The sequence below is a fragment of the Bemisia tabaci genome, chromosome 1 (genome assembly GCF_918797505.1).
Source record: "Bemisia tabaci chromosome 1, PGI_BMITA_v3".
NCBI classification, from domain to species: Eukaryota; Metazoa; Arthropoda; class Insecta; order Hemiptera; family Aleyrodidae; genus Bemisia; species Bemisia tabaci.
In genome coordinates, this window is record NC_092793.1 from 81,623,196 (window position 1) to 81,640,715 (window position 17,520).

General features: G+C 38.4%; 1 protein-coding gene across 2 annotated transcripts; it reads left to right on the forward strand.

The window, feature by feature from the left end:
• The first annotated feature begins 635 nt into the window (after positions 1-635).
• Positions 636-15,875, forward strand: LOC109043990 (SH3 domain-containing protein Dlish). 2 transcript variants are annotated; one of them, XM_019061418.2, is made up of 4 exons: positions 636-1,410; positions 4,798-4,988; positions 9,214-9,424; positions 12,870-15,875. In XM_019061418.2, the coding sequence occupies exons 2-4, from the start codon at positions 4,879-4,881 to the stop codon at positions 13,497-13,499; spliced, it is 951 nt and encodes a 316-aa protein (XP_018916963.2). In that variant the 5' UTR covers positions 636-1,410; positions 4,798-4,878; the 3' UTR covers positions 13,500-15,875. The 2 variants fall into 2 exon arrangements, with proteins under 2 accessions (XP_018916963.2, XP_072162379.1); XM_072306278.1 differs by lacking the exon at positions 636-1,410 and having other exon boundaries at positions 4,521-4,988.
• The last annotated feature ends 1,645 nt before the right edge of the window (positions 15,876-17,520 follow it).

Here is a 17,520-nt window from a genome sequence, read left to right on the forward strand (position 1 = left end):
AATGTGTTCATGGTGGTTTTTCCAAATTTTTTCAGTGAGACAAAACTCTTCTTCTCGCCTCTACTAAAGTTTGCAACAGATACCTATAATAACTTGCTGGGGTTAAATTCATACAGTTGATCCTTTTAAGACGTGATGTAAAAAGTATAAAACATGAGGATATTTTGATCAACATTAAAGATGCTTGGCGCAGTCACGCCAATGATTTACGAGAGTCTGGATCGACCTCTCTTCGGCGCCTTCAGACTGTACGAATTTTTTAAGTCAAATACGCCCCCCCCCCCCCCCAAAAAAAATGTTTTCGGCCCCGCCCCGCCACTCTTTATGGGCGTGGGCACTGCCGAATTTCACATATGGATTGCATTATGCAAAAAGGAACCAAGAGCATTCCAGTGTCGCTAAGATTGTGCAACTTTTTTTACCTTGCAAATATTAACTGATCGTCTGAACAAGTCTCATCTATACTCCCAATAAATTGTGAATTCAAGACGAACATCACCTTCGTAAATTTAGTTTTTTGCATGATTTCAGTGATTTCATTGCGAAGAATGTAAGTTGCACAATCATTGCAACATTGGAATGCTCTTGGTTCCTTTTTGCAAAATGCGATCCATATTATAGGTCGTGTAAAACTGAAAAATTTAGGTTTGAATATCCCGTTAAGTTGGGACTCATGAAAAAGTACGTTTTCCGCACGAACCGATCTCACCTTTCCACAGCTGAAAACGAGGGCTAGTGGGTGGATCATAAGTCAGATAGCGAAAGAACGCAAAGAAGAGGGCAATACCAGGGCAGATGGGGGGGGGGGGGCTCAGAGGAGGAATAAACTTGAGCAGACTAATTGTAGGTTATGAGTTCTTGTGATTATTAACAGCAGATACGGACTTATCACTTCATAAGGCATAAGATTCGCCCCGGCCGGCCGGCGAGCGGTCAGCTAAAACTGCACCGATAGAGGGTTCTGAAGCAAGCGTCTGATTGGTCGATTCAAGCCGGGCACGAGGAGGGATTTGTTACCATTACTCAAATGTTCCGAGACCTAACCTCGCTCATTACAAGCGGCTCTAGTTTATTGCAAACCTCGCGCGACGGTGGTGAGCTTGCGCTCTACCTGCGTACAAATTCCCAAGTTCAATCCGTGTTTTCTGAAAGTTTCCCAGTTTTCTGCTCCGAATTTTGATTCACCATTTTCAGTTTTAGTGTTATCTCTATCCTTACTAAATTTAGTCTTCCTTTTGGAAATTTTAAATTCATGATTATCAGCCGTAAAATTTATACTCGGTTTTTTCCAGTGCCCTCTTTACAGTTTTAATTATGCAGAGACGAATCTTCGACCGAATTTTAATCGAATGGGTGGCGTGATTTGCTCTACAGTTTAATCGAATTTTCCTAGGAAGGCCTTTGTGTCTGGTTGGTACCTTTCGACTTCTTTACACACATTTTATCACACAAATATTAACTCAAAATTAATCGTTCACAAAGCAGTAAATACCTGAATAAAAATATCAACACAAATGCATAAACTATTCTATGGGAAAATTTCACAGATCCAGAATTTTCTCTAAAAATTGTGTAGATCTAGTTTAATTCCAACACATTAATGTCACTCGTCTCATTTGAGCCATATTTTTAGTGACTTTTTTTCTCAAGTACGAAGCACGATAGGTACATCTGCAAAAGTATCGGCTCGTCATGTCTGCGTGTCCTAGTTCCAAATAATTTTGGAAAATTTGTAAACAAATTTTGATTACTCAAGGAAAGTTTTTCAAAAGAATTTGAGATGAGTTTTTAAAAATTTGAAATTCTTGAGAAAAATGACTCTGCGGGCGTGCTTTCAAAGAATATTTGATAATTTTTCCGTGATTTTAGCCAACTTGTTCGAGTTTTTACTTACTTACCCAAGTAGCATTGTCATCTACTTTCTAGGTGGCGCTCATCAAGAAAATGTCTACTTTCTAGATAGAACAATTTTCTTGAAAAAAAAATAGGTATAAAGTAGATCTAGAAAATAGACACGAGAAAATAGAAAGAAAATAAATTTTTTCCTTGCATTTTCTTAAAGGAAAACATTAAGAAATTGGCTAGAAAATAATTCTACCGTCAATAAATTTCTATCTTTTTCCAAGTGAGAAGTTGACAGAAAGTAGACCTATGAAATAGATCTATTTTCTTTGGTCAGACTTTTGACTCGCAATGTTTTTTCTTTCTATTTTCTGGATAACTCTCATTTTCTTTGTTTTTTCTAGAAATTTTCTTAATATTTTTTTTCTAGAAACAAATTCTATTTTGCTACTTGGGTAATATGCAGATTACACTTTCGATTTAAAAAACAAGAAAGCTTTATTGTATGCGGAGAGAAATGAAGTTCAGGCATCTTGGAGCAAACAGAGCAATGTTCATTTTCCTGACGAATGCCGCAACGCTAGTACTCTTGCGTAATCCAGGGTTCATCAGAAAAATGGACCTCGCTTTCTTTGCTTCAAGATGCCCCAGTTGTGAATCTTGTTGATTGCCAAACTGCGGAACCAACCACGTATGTACCTCCGTTTGCGTCGACTTCGCAGACTTCCGCCATACTTTATTTTTTCATCGAAAAACTAGGCAATGTATAATTTTTCGAAAATTTCCTTGATTTTTCCTATATGTCAGCAAAATGTTCTGCATGGAGATCAAGCTCTAGTTTGAAGATGGATGATTATTATTTCTTCAATAAAAATGAGATATGAGTGGAAATGTTAAAACAACGCAATGGATGCACTGGTTTACGACAGTCACCATCATTAAACGTTTAGAATCTCTTCGGAAATCTTCATGAAAAACTCTATAAAAACGTCTTTTTACGTGTTTTTGGCATAATTTCAAGTTTTTATCATAGTTATTACCTCAATTTTTCTTTGAATCTTCCTTTACCGGGCTTCCTAAAGATCTTAATCAATGCTATTAAAAATTTTAGTGAAATGCCAATTTTGGAGTTAGTGTTTTTAGTGTGTGTAATGCTCTCACACTTTATATGTACAAGGATTAGGGAAAAAAAATGAAATTATATAACTAGTCAGAAAAGAAAGGAAAAACCCCCTATGACAATTTTCCATTTTATTTACGAAATATACTTTTAAATTCTGCTCTCAAGTCTAATCAGTTCAAGTATAATCGCTGACTTATTTCTTTATCAAAATTTCTCTCTCAAATTATACTTAATGATGAGGAGGGGGGGGATTTTGACATAAATAGTAGTTGTAGTAGGTACTTGTGGCTCACCGACTTGTAAAAGTTGTGCCCAGAAAATACGCAACATAGTTTTGTAATACATAATTGTTCTTAAATGTTTGCACTGGAAAATAAACCATGTCCCAAGTGGCAGTGATCGCGATTTTATCGATAGCGAATATCGCAATATTATTGAACAAAAAATCTTGATAAATCGAGATAAAATTTCGATTTCATCAAACGCGATTCTATAGAGATAATGGACCACTAGACAAGGTACGAATTTCAGCATTCTGATACATGTTTCTTGACTAAAATTTCACGTAGAACACGATGCGCACAACGAAAATTATCGAAATTAACTCCTAACGAAGATATTTAATGATTCTTGATGCGTGAATTCAAACCACCCGCTCATGAAAACTCAATGCTCTACGTGATTCACATCGCGCGCTAAACATTATCATGACAGTCTCTGTGATATAAAAATCTGGCAACCTTAATCTTGACGCTTTGGCTCAGCTATGGCAAATTGCTTTTAAGTTGAACAACACATGGTGGGAAATGAACAGTGCTCGATTGAGAGGCTTGCTGAAACTGTTGTAGTGCGCGATTTGACTCACGTAGAGCTTTGAGTTTCTTGTGAGCGGGCAGTTCAAATTCCTCGTAACCAATGTGAAATAAAAACGTTAATATCTTCGTTAAGAGTTGGTTTCAGTAATTTTTGTTGTGTGAATCGTGTTTTACGTGCAATTCTGGTTATGAAACATGTATCAGATTACTTAAATTCGTACCTTGTCTAGTGGTCCATTGCGACAAGATTGAGGACAATCGCCTGGATGTTGATGATCTCAATGATTTTAGGGCCAAAAAATTGTAAAAAAAATCGCAACTTAATTTCAAAATATCGCGAGTTTTCTGTCGAGAAATGCTACTTGGGATAAGGGTTGATGGGGACCTGATTTTTGATAAATGATCAATTGGGCTTCATTTTTACAAAGAGAAACCTCTATTTTCAGCTCAAATTTGAAGCAATATGTGCCATTCATTTCTCTATGCAGGTAGGCGCGCTTTCGTGGATCAGCCAGAAATAGTATAGCAAGTTCTTGTTGAAAAATTATGGTATGTTCAACATGGGTGTACCTATATAGCTAGGAGAGTCCTGAGGGCCCCCCCCCCCCCCCAGAAATCTCGTGGCCCTCCCAGAAAAACGGGATCCTCCATTCCTCACCCCCCCCGCTCTCTTCACCACGAGAGGTGGTCCCATGCCCCCCCCCCCCCAGAAAAATTTCCTAGCTACGCCCCTGATGTTCAACGAGTTCTACGTGAAATTTTGATGGGGTTTTCAGAACTTAAGGAACAGCGATTCTTCGGAATAAAATATTAATATACCTACACTCGTGTGCGCTTCCCTACTTGCATTTACAATGAGTACATGCCAATTTGATATATAGTATACTTGGTATGCTTGAATACTTATTCATAGGCATTAGCCAACTAACTTTAGCCTTTCCCTGTGTCTCGATTTTGGTTTTGTCTTAATTAGAAGCATATTTTTTCAGTCAAATTTACTCATTGCTTTTATTTCAGGATGAATCATTCATTGACCTGGCGGATCGAAGATGGGCCATTACTAAAAAGTAGAAAATGGGAGATGATGAGCATGGGTAGATGGGTCTTAAGCCTTCTTCCTTGGATCGAGCGAAGACTACCCAAAACTGGGTCCTTAAAGACCGAACACATTCGGATAAGACTTCAATCAAAGTTCGTTCAAATGACAGGTAAATTATTTTAGAGGCGATTTGAATAATTTTAAGCTTAGTTTTTTACACCATTACCCGATTTGCTCCCATAGCCTCAAATTGCTTTAAAAAAAAATACACATTAACGGATTATACTGAATTTTTTAATAGTTTGTTTACATGAGCAGACTGCTTAAACGTATGAACAATCGCAATTTGTGAATACCCAATGAGGACACTGGAAGAGGAGTTACGGAATCTTCAGAAAAGAGTCTGTTACGCATCATGGCATTCCTTCACAAATTATTACAGCCCGCTGTCCGATCTACATCAAAATTTGAAGTTTTAGGTAAAACTTCAATTCAAAAAAAAAAAAAAAAAAAAAGGGGGGGGGGAAAACACCGCCTCAAGACATGGTTTGTTTCCTACGCGGAAATTACGTATCGACGGTGAAACTACCAAACCACGTATCTCGTTTGCGGTGTTTAAAAATTTACGCTCGCATTTTATTTTTTTGAAGTAGACCAAATCAATGTATCATTCCTTGAAATCTTCACAGAATTTTCTCCGCACGAAGAGGAAAAATCACAGAAAGTTTCAAGACTGGACGTTGAGTAGTTTTTCATTTAAAAAATAAAGTATGACAGGAAGTCTGCGACGTCGCAAACCGAGATACGTGGTTTAGTAGTTTCACCGTCGGTATATACTAAACGTGTAAAAAGAACAAAAAATCATACCGTGTAGAGAAGAAAACGCTAGGTTGAGAAATTTAAAACACTATAAGGAGGGCGGATGATCCGAGTAACAAGCAATTTTCAGCTGATAAGATACAATCATATTATTTGTATTTTAACAGGCATAACCTGTGACGTCTTAAAGAGTTTTGAATTTTGGATATGTGAATATTTAGCCTGACACATAGGGGAGATTGGAGCGCAGTTAATGACGCTAGCGCACTGACATTAATATCGAGAAACTCGTGTTTATGTGTCGTGTTAGTCCTCTATGAGTATTCCATCTTGTGATTATCATTCCACTTGCTTCTAAAATTTCCGGCTGCCCGGTAAAAGAGCTCTTGAGGCTTCAAAAGCAAATATTCTCAGCGAAATGGCGATTCAGTATTTCTCCCCCAAAGAACCCTACCCTATCACTCCCACCTACTAACCTTGCTCTGGGGGCTAAAGTTATAGTTTCTCCCCTAAAATATAAAGAGTCTGATCCCTCATCCTTCACTGAAAAAAAAAGTAGCTTGGATCAAGCATGATAATTCTTGAATTTGCCGCCAAGAATTTTTTTTATCTTGCTTTAAGCTGACTTTTTCTTGATTCAAGAAAAATAATGCTTGGGTTAAGCAAAAAAGTAGCTTATATTAACCAGCAAAATTCTTGATTTAAGAGGAAATACTTCTTGGCGGCAAAAAGATTCTTTTTTTTTCAGTGTTTTAAGGATGGAGATCTACTGATTAGCAATGAAATCTCAAAGGAATCACTGTGACCAGTGTGACCCGGATTTTTATAAAGTTGGGTAAGACGGATGGGCACACCATTAAAAATGCTCCCACAAACAGCTATTTTCCTCTAAAACAACTTTCATCGGCCTACTCTGCCGTGCTAAGGAAGAACGCCGTATGAACATTCAAGAGTTGCCAAATTTCCTTCGATAAAATGTTCATTTCCGAGTAAACTTTGAGTATTTTCCCTTGAAAGAGGTTGTTCCATCTACCATTGAAACTGGGCCCAGAATGAAATCTCCTCATCTTTTCAGGTATCAAAGGGCATGGTCAGGGACACCCAAAAATGGTTGAATTTTTTCCAAATTCCCCCCTGGGGAAGGGGGGCGGGGGGTTATATGAAAAACGGGTTTTTGGCTATAACTTTTGAACGGTTTAAGATATCGATTTGAACTTTTTTTTAAATGAAAGGTCGTTTAAAGAGCTTTCTTTTGGTATATTATGTTTAATAGTTAAGTCAATTTTTGACCAATTTATGGCCTGTCAAAAATTTTCCATGAGTCCAAAAATCAGATTCAGGTCCGAAATCAGGACTGGCCGTTGACTTGGAGATACAGAGATGTGCACTTGTGAATATGCAAGATAACGTTGTACGCCGTTCGCCGCCGGTGCGTCGTCATATTGCAACAATGGGCGACGCAATTTTACTAAATTTTAAAGCCTGCGTTATACTTGAAAGATGGACCAATTTAAAAAAAATATATATATTCTTTGCGGCAAATTAACACCACAGTGCCGGATCCAGGTATATTGCTTCTCATTTTATAGAGCGTTTTTAATATAATTTTAATAATACTTGTACAACATAATAACGTATATTGTGTGCATTTATCTGTTCAAATGATCATTACAGGTAGTCTTCCTCGGTTTGCGTCGCGTGGCATGACGGGAGGGGGGTGGGAGTGAACTATCGTACTCCAGAGCGCTGCCCCGCGGAAGCGGACCCCGCCGCGCCAACTTTGAAGAAGCATAACTCGGAGACAAATCGTTTCCCCAAGATGATCTTGGGCTCATTTTAACCGTCAGAGACAGGGCTATAAGTTGAACAGTTTTTTGTTCATCTGCATGCGATCGTCGCTGCTCTAAACTACAGAAATCTGATTTTTGGACTCATGGAAAATTTTTGACAGGCCATAAATTGGTCAAAAATTGACTTAACTATTAAACATAATATACCAAAAGAAAGCTCTTTAAACGACCTTTCATTTAAAAAAAAGTTCAAATCGATATCTTAAACCGTTCAAAAGTTATAGCCAAAAAACCGTTTTTCATATAACCCCCCGCCCCCCTCCCCAGGGGGGAATTTGGAAAAAATTCAACCATTTTTGGGTGTCCCTGACCATGCCCTTTGATACCTGAAAAGATGAGGAGATTTCATTCTGGGCCCAGTTTCAATGGTAGATGGAACAACCTCTTTTCAGGACATCTCGGTGGAATGGCGAGCAAAATTATATAAAAAATTGGAAGAAAAATATTTGGATGGAGTTAAACAGAAAGGAACCAAGCCACATCGGGATCGAACCGAGAAAAAGAGGTTTAAAGTTTGGCTCCTGCATAAGACTCAATGTTAAAGATAAACTTCAAGTTCAATTTCTACAAAATTTGCTCCAACAAAAACTTTGAATTTTTGGCGATAGATAGTAGAGCAGTGGTTGAGTTCAAAACCACTCATAACTCAATTTTTACCAAAATGTGGGTTGGTTCCTTTCTGCTTAACTCAGTCCATTTATAAGTCGACAAAGAAATTCGTGTTTTATCAAGGGGGATTTGGCAACGCCTGAAGATTCATGCGGCGTTCTTCCTTTGCTCGGCAATATGGAGGGGTACTCGAACGATGAAAATTGTGCCCCGGCCTCACCTGCCTTTTTTTACTTTTTTTTGTTATTTCTTATTTCTTCTTAAGTTAATAGTCTCTCAAGCGCCGGATTTAAGGTGATAGGGGCCCCGGGGCGAGCCCATGGTTGGGGGCACTCCCCCCCCCCCCAAAAATGGGCGTAGCTGTATGATATCGAATGATAGCCGACTCTGAGTCGACGCGGCCAGATGGGAGGCATCATCTCGTGACCTCGTAGGTGTCCAATTTTGACGAGACACGTTAGACCCGGGTTTTCATGGAGAGATAAATAAGTATTCTCGGAGACTTTAACGCAAGGGTAAGAAAATGGGCGACGCTGGTTGCCAGGAGTTTTACCACCTCGTGGACGTCCCCACCCACCGGGGAGGGGGGAGGAAGGGGGAGGTTTGGGGGGTATGGAGTACCGAATAACCCCCTGCACGGAGGACGAAGATCTCCCCAGGAATTGTTTGAAAATTGACTAAATTTTAGATACATTTGCTGGAGGACACCACGATGGAGATTTCTATGAAAAATTTCGTGTGAAGTAAAGTGATTTTTTATGAGGGCATAATAAAAAAAATATCTTGTAGTATCTTGTGGTGTTAGTCCTGGGGCGATCGCCCCCCCCCCCATCATTCCCCCAAATCCGGCACTGGGAACGTATGTATAACATATCTTCCCTTTTTTCTCTTTTTTTAATATTACTTCATATACTCTTATCCTCTCATTACTCTTTGTTTACTCGTGTAATTTTCTAGATTTCCGACATTTTTCTGGAGACATTTTACTATTTGTTATTTTCTCTTTTTCATTTCTTTCTGATGATACGGGATTTGACCCTATACGACTCTGCAGTGTCCTGAATACGTGTATTGCCAAGGCAAAAGTTTGTTAATAATTGAGGGTAAATGTTGCAGAAATATAGAGAGGTCGAACATCCGGAAGTTCCCGGACTGGACCAACCCAGAATTGACCGACTCGGGGACCCCAAGAAGACGCGAGAGGAGGCAGAGACACGGCCAGCGGCGTCATCTCCATTCGAGAAATTCTAAAAGCTCCAGTTCTCATCATTCTGAAAAAGTTCGATTTGGGTATCAGATCATCGACATCGATGCTTTCCTTGCCAAGGTAAGAAGAAATAGAAATAGAAAATACGTATCGACTTTTTATGGAAACTGGAGGAATGGAAATTGCCTTGTCGTGTTGGAAAGCTCGTTTTCCTGATAAACAAAGGAAGGCCATCAACACTGTAGCACTTAAGTTTTATTGAAGGTAAAAGGTGGAAGGTGAAAGTTATGGACAAAAGATGGCAAAGTCCCCTAAAATTTAAACCATTAACCTCTGAACGATTGGTTGCACAACACTGCCGTGCTCAGGAAAAACGCCGTATGGCCCTTCAGGCGTTGCCAAATTTCTCCTGGCAAATCACTAATTTTCAGGAATTTTTTTGAATATTTGCCTACCAATTTCTCAGATAATTTTGTTCGTAATTGACCTAAAACTTCTGAAATTTCAAGGAAAAATATTCATAATTTTCCTTCAAAATAAACATTTTATCGAAGAAAATTTGGCAACTCTCGAATGTTCATACGGCGTTCTTCCTTAGCACGGCAAAACAGGTGTGCCGCGACCGAGGAGCTTACAAATTAGCGTGGTGACGATTACACCTTGAATTTGTCTAAACTTTGGGAGCGTTCATTTAGTTTGATGTGTTGCAAAAGAATTTGAGAAAAGGCCTTTTTACGCGATTTTCGAGGCAAAAGTGAGATGACGCATTGCGGGTGCGGAATTTACGAACGACGTGGCACCTCCCCCCCTCCCCCTCCCCCGTGGCGACAGTTTGTGGGGACGGAAAAATCAAGATGAACTTGGGGCGGAAATTAATTAAATCCGGCTGAGCCCGGAGTGAAAGTAGTTGCGCGCTTAATTTTCGAATTTGACGATGCGAGCAAATGCCCACACACACAGAAGTCAGTTTCGTTGACTTCGTCTCAAGAATCTTAATCTCTATACGCCAAAAAGCCAAGTAATTGGCGGTTATAAGTTCAAGATATCCTCCCTTCCCCGAAACCCTATTTTCAACTGACATTTTGATTTTTCTGACGTCATCGTGTAATTAGCTTATCAAATTATGGGTGCATATACCATTTTCATGAGATTCGTTGGATCGCAAATGCCGAAATTGAGGGAAAATGATTTATTTCTCAGAGCTCTGGGGGATTTGTAGTCCGATTTGAAAGTACGTTTGAATAACAATTCGTAGTTGATAGAAGCCTTATTTTGACTCATGAGACACGCTCCTGCAGTGTGGCGGTTTTGGTAATCCAGGATTGTGCGGAAGGTCTAAGAAAATATATGAGGATCACGCGAAAAAGGCACAAGGATTGCGCGAATAGAAACCTTAACATCTGCTACAGGAATGCTCGAATTTAAAATGAAGTTCATTAGAGGTAGGCAAAACAGGAAACAGTTGGAAAATAAACGCATTTTTATGTTAACGCTAGTTTAGGTTAGTTTGTTGACAAGTCATCGATGTCTTACCTTCAGATGATAAATGAGGTGAAAGATTGAATAATGGTCGTGGGTATAAAGAACTTTCCTAACATTTCTCGGAAAAAATATTTAATCGGGAGAAACGAGGCAATGTTGGAATGCTCATAGCGGCGTCAAAACACAACATGAGCCTTTCATGCGCTATTATTCGATTCCGGGATTATTCTAATAATAGCTCGAATAATCGCGTCAAACACAGTTCGGCCGGCCTTAATTGTATATCAGCGCCTGCAAGACCGTAGGAATACTTCATGCATTGCGCCAAACAGTGCGGTCGACGTGCGGCACGTATTAGCGCCTACAAAACTGCATGAATACTTCTCGCATTGCGCCGAACGCAGTGCAGTCGGTCTGATGTCGTGAAACGCATATTAGCGTCCACAAGACTGTAGGAATGCGTGCCATCATTCTTGACTTCTACTCCAGTTTTTACCATATGAAAGGGAAAATATCGACGGTGAAAGTCGGCAATCACATAACTCGTTTGCGGTGTCTGAAAATCTCCGCCCCTACGTCATTTTCTTAAAGGAGAGCAAATTGACATTATTTCTTGAAGTTTTTGCAGAATTTTCTTCGCATTGAGAAGAAAAATCATGACAGTTTTAAAGAATTGTCGTCTAGTAGTTTTCCATTTAAAAAATAAAGTATGACAGGAAGTCTGCGACGTCGCAAACCGAGTTATGTGATTGCTGACTTGCACCGTCGATATGTATCCTCATGATAACAATTCAGAAATTCGGATTTTTTTTTCTTTTTCTTTTTCTTGTTACATTAAATGAAAATAGAACGAACGAAAATGTCTGATACCGCGTCATACCGCGTCACAAACCTTTCCAAGAGGTCGAATACTTGCGCGCTTGATTTCTGCACTCGACGATGAGAGCATAATATGTAGTTCCTACATTCATAAACGTCTTTGGGACGAGTAAAAAGCTAATATTTTCCTTCATTTTCGCGGGATACCACAACTCATACTTCCATCAGAGTCCGAACTAGTTCGGCGTTCGCTTGATTTCCGCTTCACGATGCGTGCAGCGAGCATAATGTCTACATGCATTTTATAAACGTCGCACAGTGGATCGAAACAACAGAAGAAGTCGGACAAAATTTGGAAACTTTAAACGCTTATAACTCCGTTTATACAAACATTTGAGGTTCTAAAAGTGGTTCCATTGGTTTCCTCCTGAAATTTTTTTCAAGAAGCTCCCCTCAAAATTTAAAATGTGAGATAAACATAAAAATTCGCAGTTTTAGTGAGAAATTTCATGTCCGACTTCTCTTATTTGACTCAATCCACTGTGCGTCGCGTCGGTAAGAGACAGGTCAAGAGTTGATATTTTCCTTCATTTTCGCATGATACCACTTCATATACCTACGCCGAATAGTTGCACGCTTCAATTCCGGATTAATCGATGCGAGCGTTATTAAGCCTTCATTTATAAAGCGTCAGTAAGTTGAGACAGGTCAAGAGCTAAGATTTCCCTTCATTTTCGCGTGATACCACATCACGCACCCACACCGAAGCAAGGCCGGCTTTATTACAGGCCGAGGCCGGCCGTCGAGACTGCGGCCTGGGGTGGCAAATTTCGAGAGGCCACAAAAAACTTTGCGAGGAGAACGAAGATGGGACGCTGCGCGCTGCAGCAGCAATCACCGTTTCGCCGGAAGGGCGGCGTGACAAAGTGGCGATTCAATCCTGAAGAATCAGTTGCAAAATGATTACAAATGTAGACCGCAAAATATGTGATGGAAGAGTCCGAACATCTGCATTAAAAAATGTAATGGGTATGCAATGCACGGCATGACCCCCACCCCCCCTTCCTTCCGCCGCGCCTGTGCGACAATTTGTGGGGGAGGGAGACAGCCTAGGGGCGGCAATGAGGTAGAGGTACATAAATCGGGCCATGACGAAAACTTCAAATTCTCCTATTTATTAAAAAGTTGACAAATATTTTCTTTCGAGTTTAATTTCTCAAGAATAGCCCTTGATGGATAAATTGTCTTACTTTCTCTTTTTCAGGCATCTCTGAGTAATCCTGGGAATATACCTGTGGTATTATCTTCTCCTTGTGTACTTTATCAAACAAGATTTGGTGGTTATCAGGATGAAATCCCACTGCCACTAGGCATGGTTGTAAATGCAGTCTTCAAGAATCAGAACTGGCTGTACGTGCAAACACCTCACAGTGAAGAAGGCTACATTCCCTACAATACGTGCCTGCCACTGGGCATACTGCCACCACCCAGCTCCAAGACATCTCCATGCTGGGAGACACACACAGATATTTTTCCTCGGCCAACTGGAAATAAAACAGACTATGAAAAGCTGAGAGTAGGATCTAAGTCCGAGTGTGGTGACAGTTTAGGTAGATACTACAACTTTCGACAGCCAGTCTTTAACTGCGGAGAGCACAGTATTGACAGGCTCTACTTAAAAGCTACCTCACATCCAAAAGATAAGGGATTCTGTCAAACTCTGTTGGTCATAAGTGATGATTTTCAAAGTGATGATCATAATACTTTGGCAGTCAATAAAAATGATGTTGTTGTTCTAATAAACAGGCACATGAATAACTGGTTTTGGGTACGGAATAAGCTTGGTCAAGAGGGCTTGATACCTAGCCACATAGCGGGTGATGGATATTTATGAATGGATGAATATTTATTGTATTTTTGTTGGGTTGATTTTAGAAACTCTCAAAGAAATATGATTAATATTAAAATACTCAGAAAGGGGGTATCTCAGATTAGTCTAGTCCTATTGGCTAAGAATAAAAATTTGAAGTTAAGAGAAAAGATTGTTTCCTTTGATGAATATAAAATAGCTTGTGAAAAATAGCATTTTCAGCTATATTTTAGGACTGAATGTTCACAGATAAGAAATGCAAGGCATGTTGCGTTTTTAGTTTAAGAAAAAGCTAAGTCAATAATTTCAGATCTTTCAAAAGTAAACTAATTATGAAATACAGCTTGACTCATTCTCTTTTAACTGTAGTCTTATTTCCAAGATCTTGGGTCTTAAAATTCAACAGTGGGATTGTAAAAATGCGAATCTCGATTGCAAGGTTTCAAAATTTCCTCTCTTATTTAATTACTTGAAAAAAAACAAAGCTGAGGTCATGACTTGACATTTTCACATATTATTTTTAACAAAGAGAAGGAACATTATCAAGGATTTCAAGAAATGATATCAAGGAATTTCCTCTTTAGAAAATGAAGTATGACAGGACGAGTGCGGAGCCAAAAATCGAGCTACCATTTTCTGCAGTTTCACTGTCTAATTATTAAAGCATCATCAGGGGTTTTTGCTTTGTAGGCAAGGTTACAACCCGTGATTTGTTTTACTGAAATGTTTTCAATATTATTTTGCTTGTCTTTCCTTTAAAAATTAAATGTAATAACTTTTTCTGAACTTTACACCAATAAAACCAATTATTACATGAAGAAGAGATGAATAATGAGTTTATCTCACCAGTCTATGCTAAAATACTTTTTACAACCAAGATTCAAATCATTTCTACCCTCATTCTCAGTACATCTGTTGAAAGAGAACTTGATTGTCAGCAACTACATGGGGACATTTTTCTTAATCTTTCAAGCTCTATTTAAGAGATAAAGTTTTGACGTGACTTCGGGAGGAATCACAAAAAAAGGCTCAAAATATTCGTATAAGATTCACTAACAGTTTCAAGAAATGTTCCTATCTACTTCTTTGCTCAATAAGAGGACTTTTCTAGAAAAAAAGCCTATTTGCCATTTTCCGAGTAGGCATTTGAGCTTTTATCGCATAAATGTAACTGGTACTAAGGGTCCTTCACAATGCAGAAAAATGTTCTTCTACACCTTTCTATTATTGGCGCCTGTATCTAGTGTCTTGAGATTTTCCTTAATCCTAAAATTGGATGTATTTCTGTCAAACGGAACTATGTGCATTATGACGCGAGCCCTGTTATGCATATATTCTTATGGGTCGCAGGGCTTATGTCTTAATGCACATAGTTCCGTTTGGTAGAAATACGTCCAATTAAAACTCTTGTCATAAAAAATCAGCGATCTGAGAAAGTTAAGGAGATTCAGAGAAAATCATCAGTTGTACAAGGTCATCGATCATCAAGAGTTTAGAGCTTGCACTTTTCTCATCTAAGAATTTTGATGGCAGAGCTGTAACAATCACAGTTTGTATTCATTTCTGCAGTTAAAAAGAACCTATCTGTTAAGTGGAAAGGTTTGAGTGACATTCAGTCGCATGAAAGCGGGTATTGGTATAATATACAAGAAATCATATGCACAGCAAACCATTAAAATTGAAATGAACTCTTGGATGGCCCTAAGCACATAGAACGTTTTGAGCCTGATGCTTTTGCAGACGTAAGCTTTTGCAGATGTAACCGTATTGCTTAACTGTTTTCAAGCAGGAATGGCATTGCGCGAATGGGTTATACCGACATAGGAACCAAAAGTACCTATGTGTCTATAGAGTCTGATGGAACCTTGCATGGCTTACGCAAAAGATCCTCGTTTCCACAGGCTCATTCACATCGAAAACTTCAAATATTTTGTATGCATCTATATCTGACATATTGCATCAGTCCTACACTTCTGCACAAGACACTATTGCTCAGCGCTATCCAAGTAGTGATATTAAATGACATTCCACGTTAGCAGCTTCAGATGGTCTATTTTTTTCTGATGGAGCATATCATAAGGAGAGACTAACTGAAATGATACACCAAGGACTTTTTACAGGATCTTGAAGAAAATTTTATTTGGATAGTACAAATATGTTGATCAAAAGCAACAAATATATCTTGGGTGACTCTACCCAGAGAATATTTCTTCCAAAAGAATGACTCAAATTGTTACAATAGTGTCCACCAGCATTAATTCGGGATATTTTTTAAAATACATTCATGAAGTTAGGGGAAAAATTGCCTGGGAGAATCAATAGGTTTTTTACTAAGGGTATGGCAGGAAGAAACAATCATTGACAGTGCAGTGAATTAAGGTTTTCATTTCAGTTTTTTCACAAATAAAGGAAATGCTCCAGTTGAAAATGAATCTATCAACAGTAGACTGCAGTGATGATTGTCAACTTAGGAGGCCTACAAAAAATGTATTTAAATTATGCAGGTTTAGTGAGTTACACAATTCATGCAGGCTTGAAGTCGAACAAAAAATAGAACAAAAAATGTGTGTAAGTATTTTAAAGTCATATTTTTGTCCATCATAAAAATTAACAGTAAGCATAGGGAGAGTTCTTTCCTTCTTTCTTCGAGTGCGCTTTAAAGAACCCTAATCATTAATAGTATCAATAATTTTCAAAAACTGTCAACTATCTCATCACAAGTCCACTTCAACACGCTAAGCAGTAGACAGCAAGTTTTAGCACAGTTAATCAAGTTCTGCATCTGCATGACTTGACCATGAGGACTAGGCAAATGCTTTATTAATTTGATCACAAGTTCTCTCAAGGGGTTAAGAATTCCTTTACAGAAATTTTAAGTACCTCCAATTATATTTTTTTCATTCCTTCGCATTTGAGTACTTTCATGTGAAAAAAAGACTGGACAGAGCTAAATATGTTCAAGTACCTGCACGAAAAGTAATTTAATGTGGGAAACACTTTTGGGCCTCGAGAGGATATTAATTTCCTTTGACAGAGGTACAAACCCTGTAAGCTACGAGAAACGAAGGGAGGAAATTGCTTTGGAGCACTTCCAATGACACTGAACATAAAAAAACAAAAATTTACCGATAAAAACCCCCCGCAACACGGTAGCTTCATCAAGTGTAATAGGAAATTACTTCCGGCTTTTTGTACTTTAACAGAATTAAATGCATTTTTTAAATTCAACAAGTGTTTGATATGAGAGAAAAGAAGACTTGAGCTGGGAGAAAGAACACAAGTTACTTCTAGGACATAAAAAAAAAATCCTTGCAAAGGAGGAGATAAAAACAACTGAGCGAAGTTGAGAAAGAGGATGCTCCTATCAAAATTGGGATTTCTGAGTAGAGGAATATTTTTGCATTTGATCAGGAATATTCAAATGAATCAAATAGTTCCTCTAACAAAGTAAGGGGCAAGACGCTAGTTTGTATAACTACAATTTATACAATTAATGAAGAGATGCCTCATAGTCAATAACTTTGTGTAAAAAATATTTTCAACAAAGATAGTGAAACTAAAGAGTTTCCCAGAAGAAGTTACATCCATAAAAATAACTATTCCTCACAAAAATAAGCTGGAGTTTGGTAAATTTATTTCAATAAATTTAGGGAAAGAGTAGACAAACTCAGGAACCAGGATCACATTACAATTTTACATTGCCCATTGTACTATCATTTTACTTCCCACAGCATCATGGGATCTAGAGCAAAACTTGAAACATCAATACCAGATCCATTAAAGAGAGGATGAAAAAAAACAAAACTTCAACAAAAATTAGAGGAGTAAGCAAAAAACCTCCCTCCAAAATTAATTTTAGTAACTTGAAAGGTCCATTAATTTTCTGATGAAAATTGCAACACTTTTAATGACTACTCAATGGCACAAGCCTGTTTTTCCATGGAAAAGAGATTCTAATATTAATAAAATAGGAAAATTTTGGAGTAAATAATCAATCGGGTCTCAAATTTCTTTCACCAAACTCAATAATCCTTGGGAGGTACAT

What these genes read in the sequence shown, in the direction of transcription:
- LOC109043990 (XM_019061418.2), top strand. Translation starts at nt 4,879, where the DNA reads ATGGGTCTTAAGCCTTCTTCCTTGGATCGAGCGAAGACTACCCAAAAC. An exon ending in AAAGTTCGTTCAAATGACAG is followed by an intron (nt 4,989 to 9,213) that starts GTAAATTATTTT and finishes TAAATGTTGCAG; the next exon opens with AAATATAGAGAGGTCGAACA. An exon ending in TCGATGCTTTCCTTGCCAAG is followed by an intron (nt 9,425 to 12,869) that starts GTAAGAAGAAAT and finishes TCTCTTTTTCAG; the next exon opens with GCATCTCTGAGTAATCCTGG.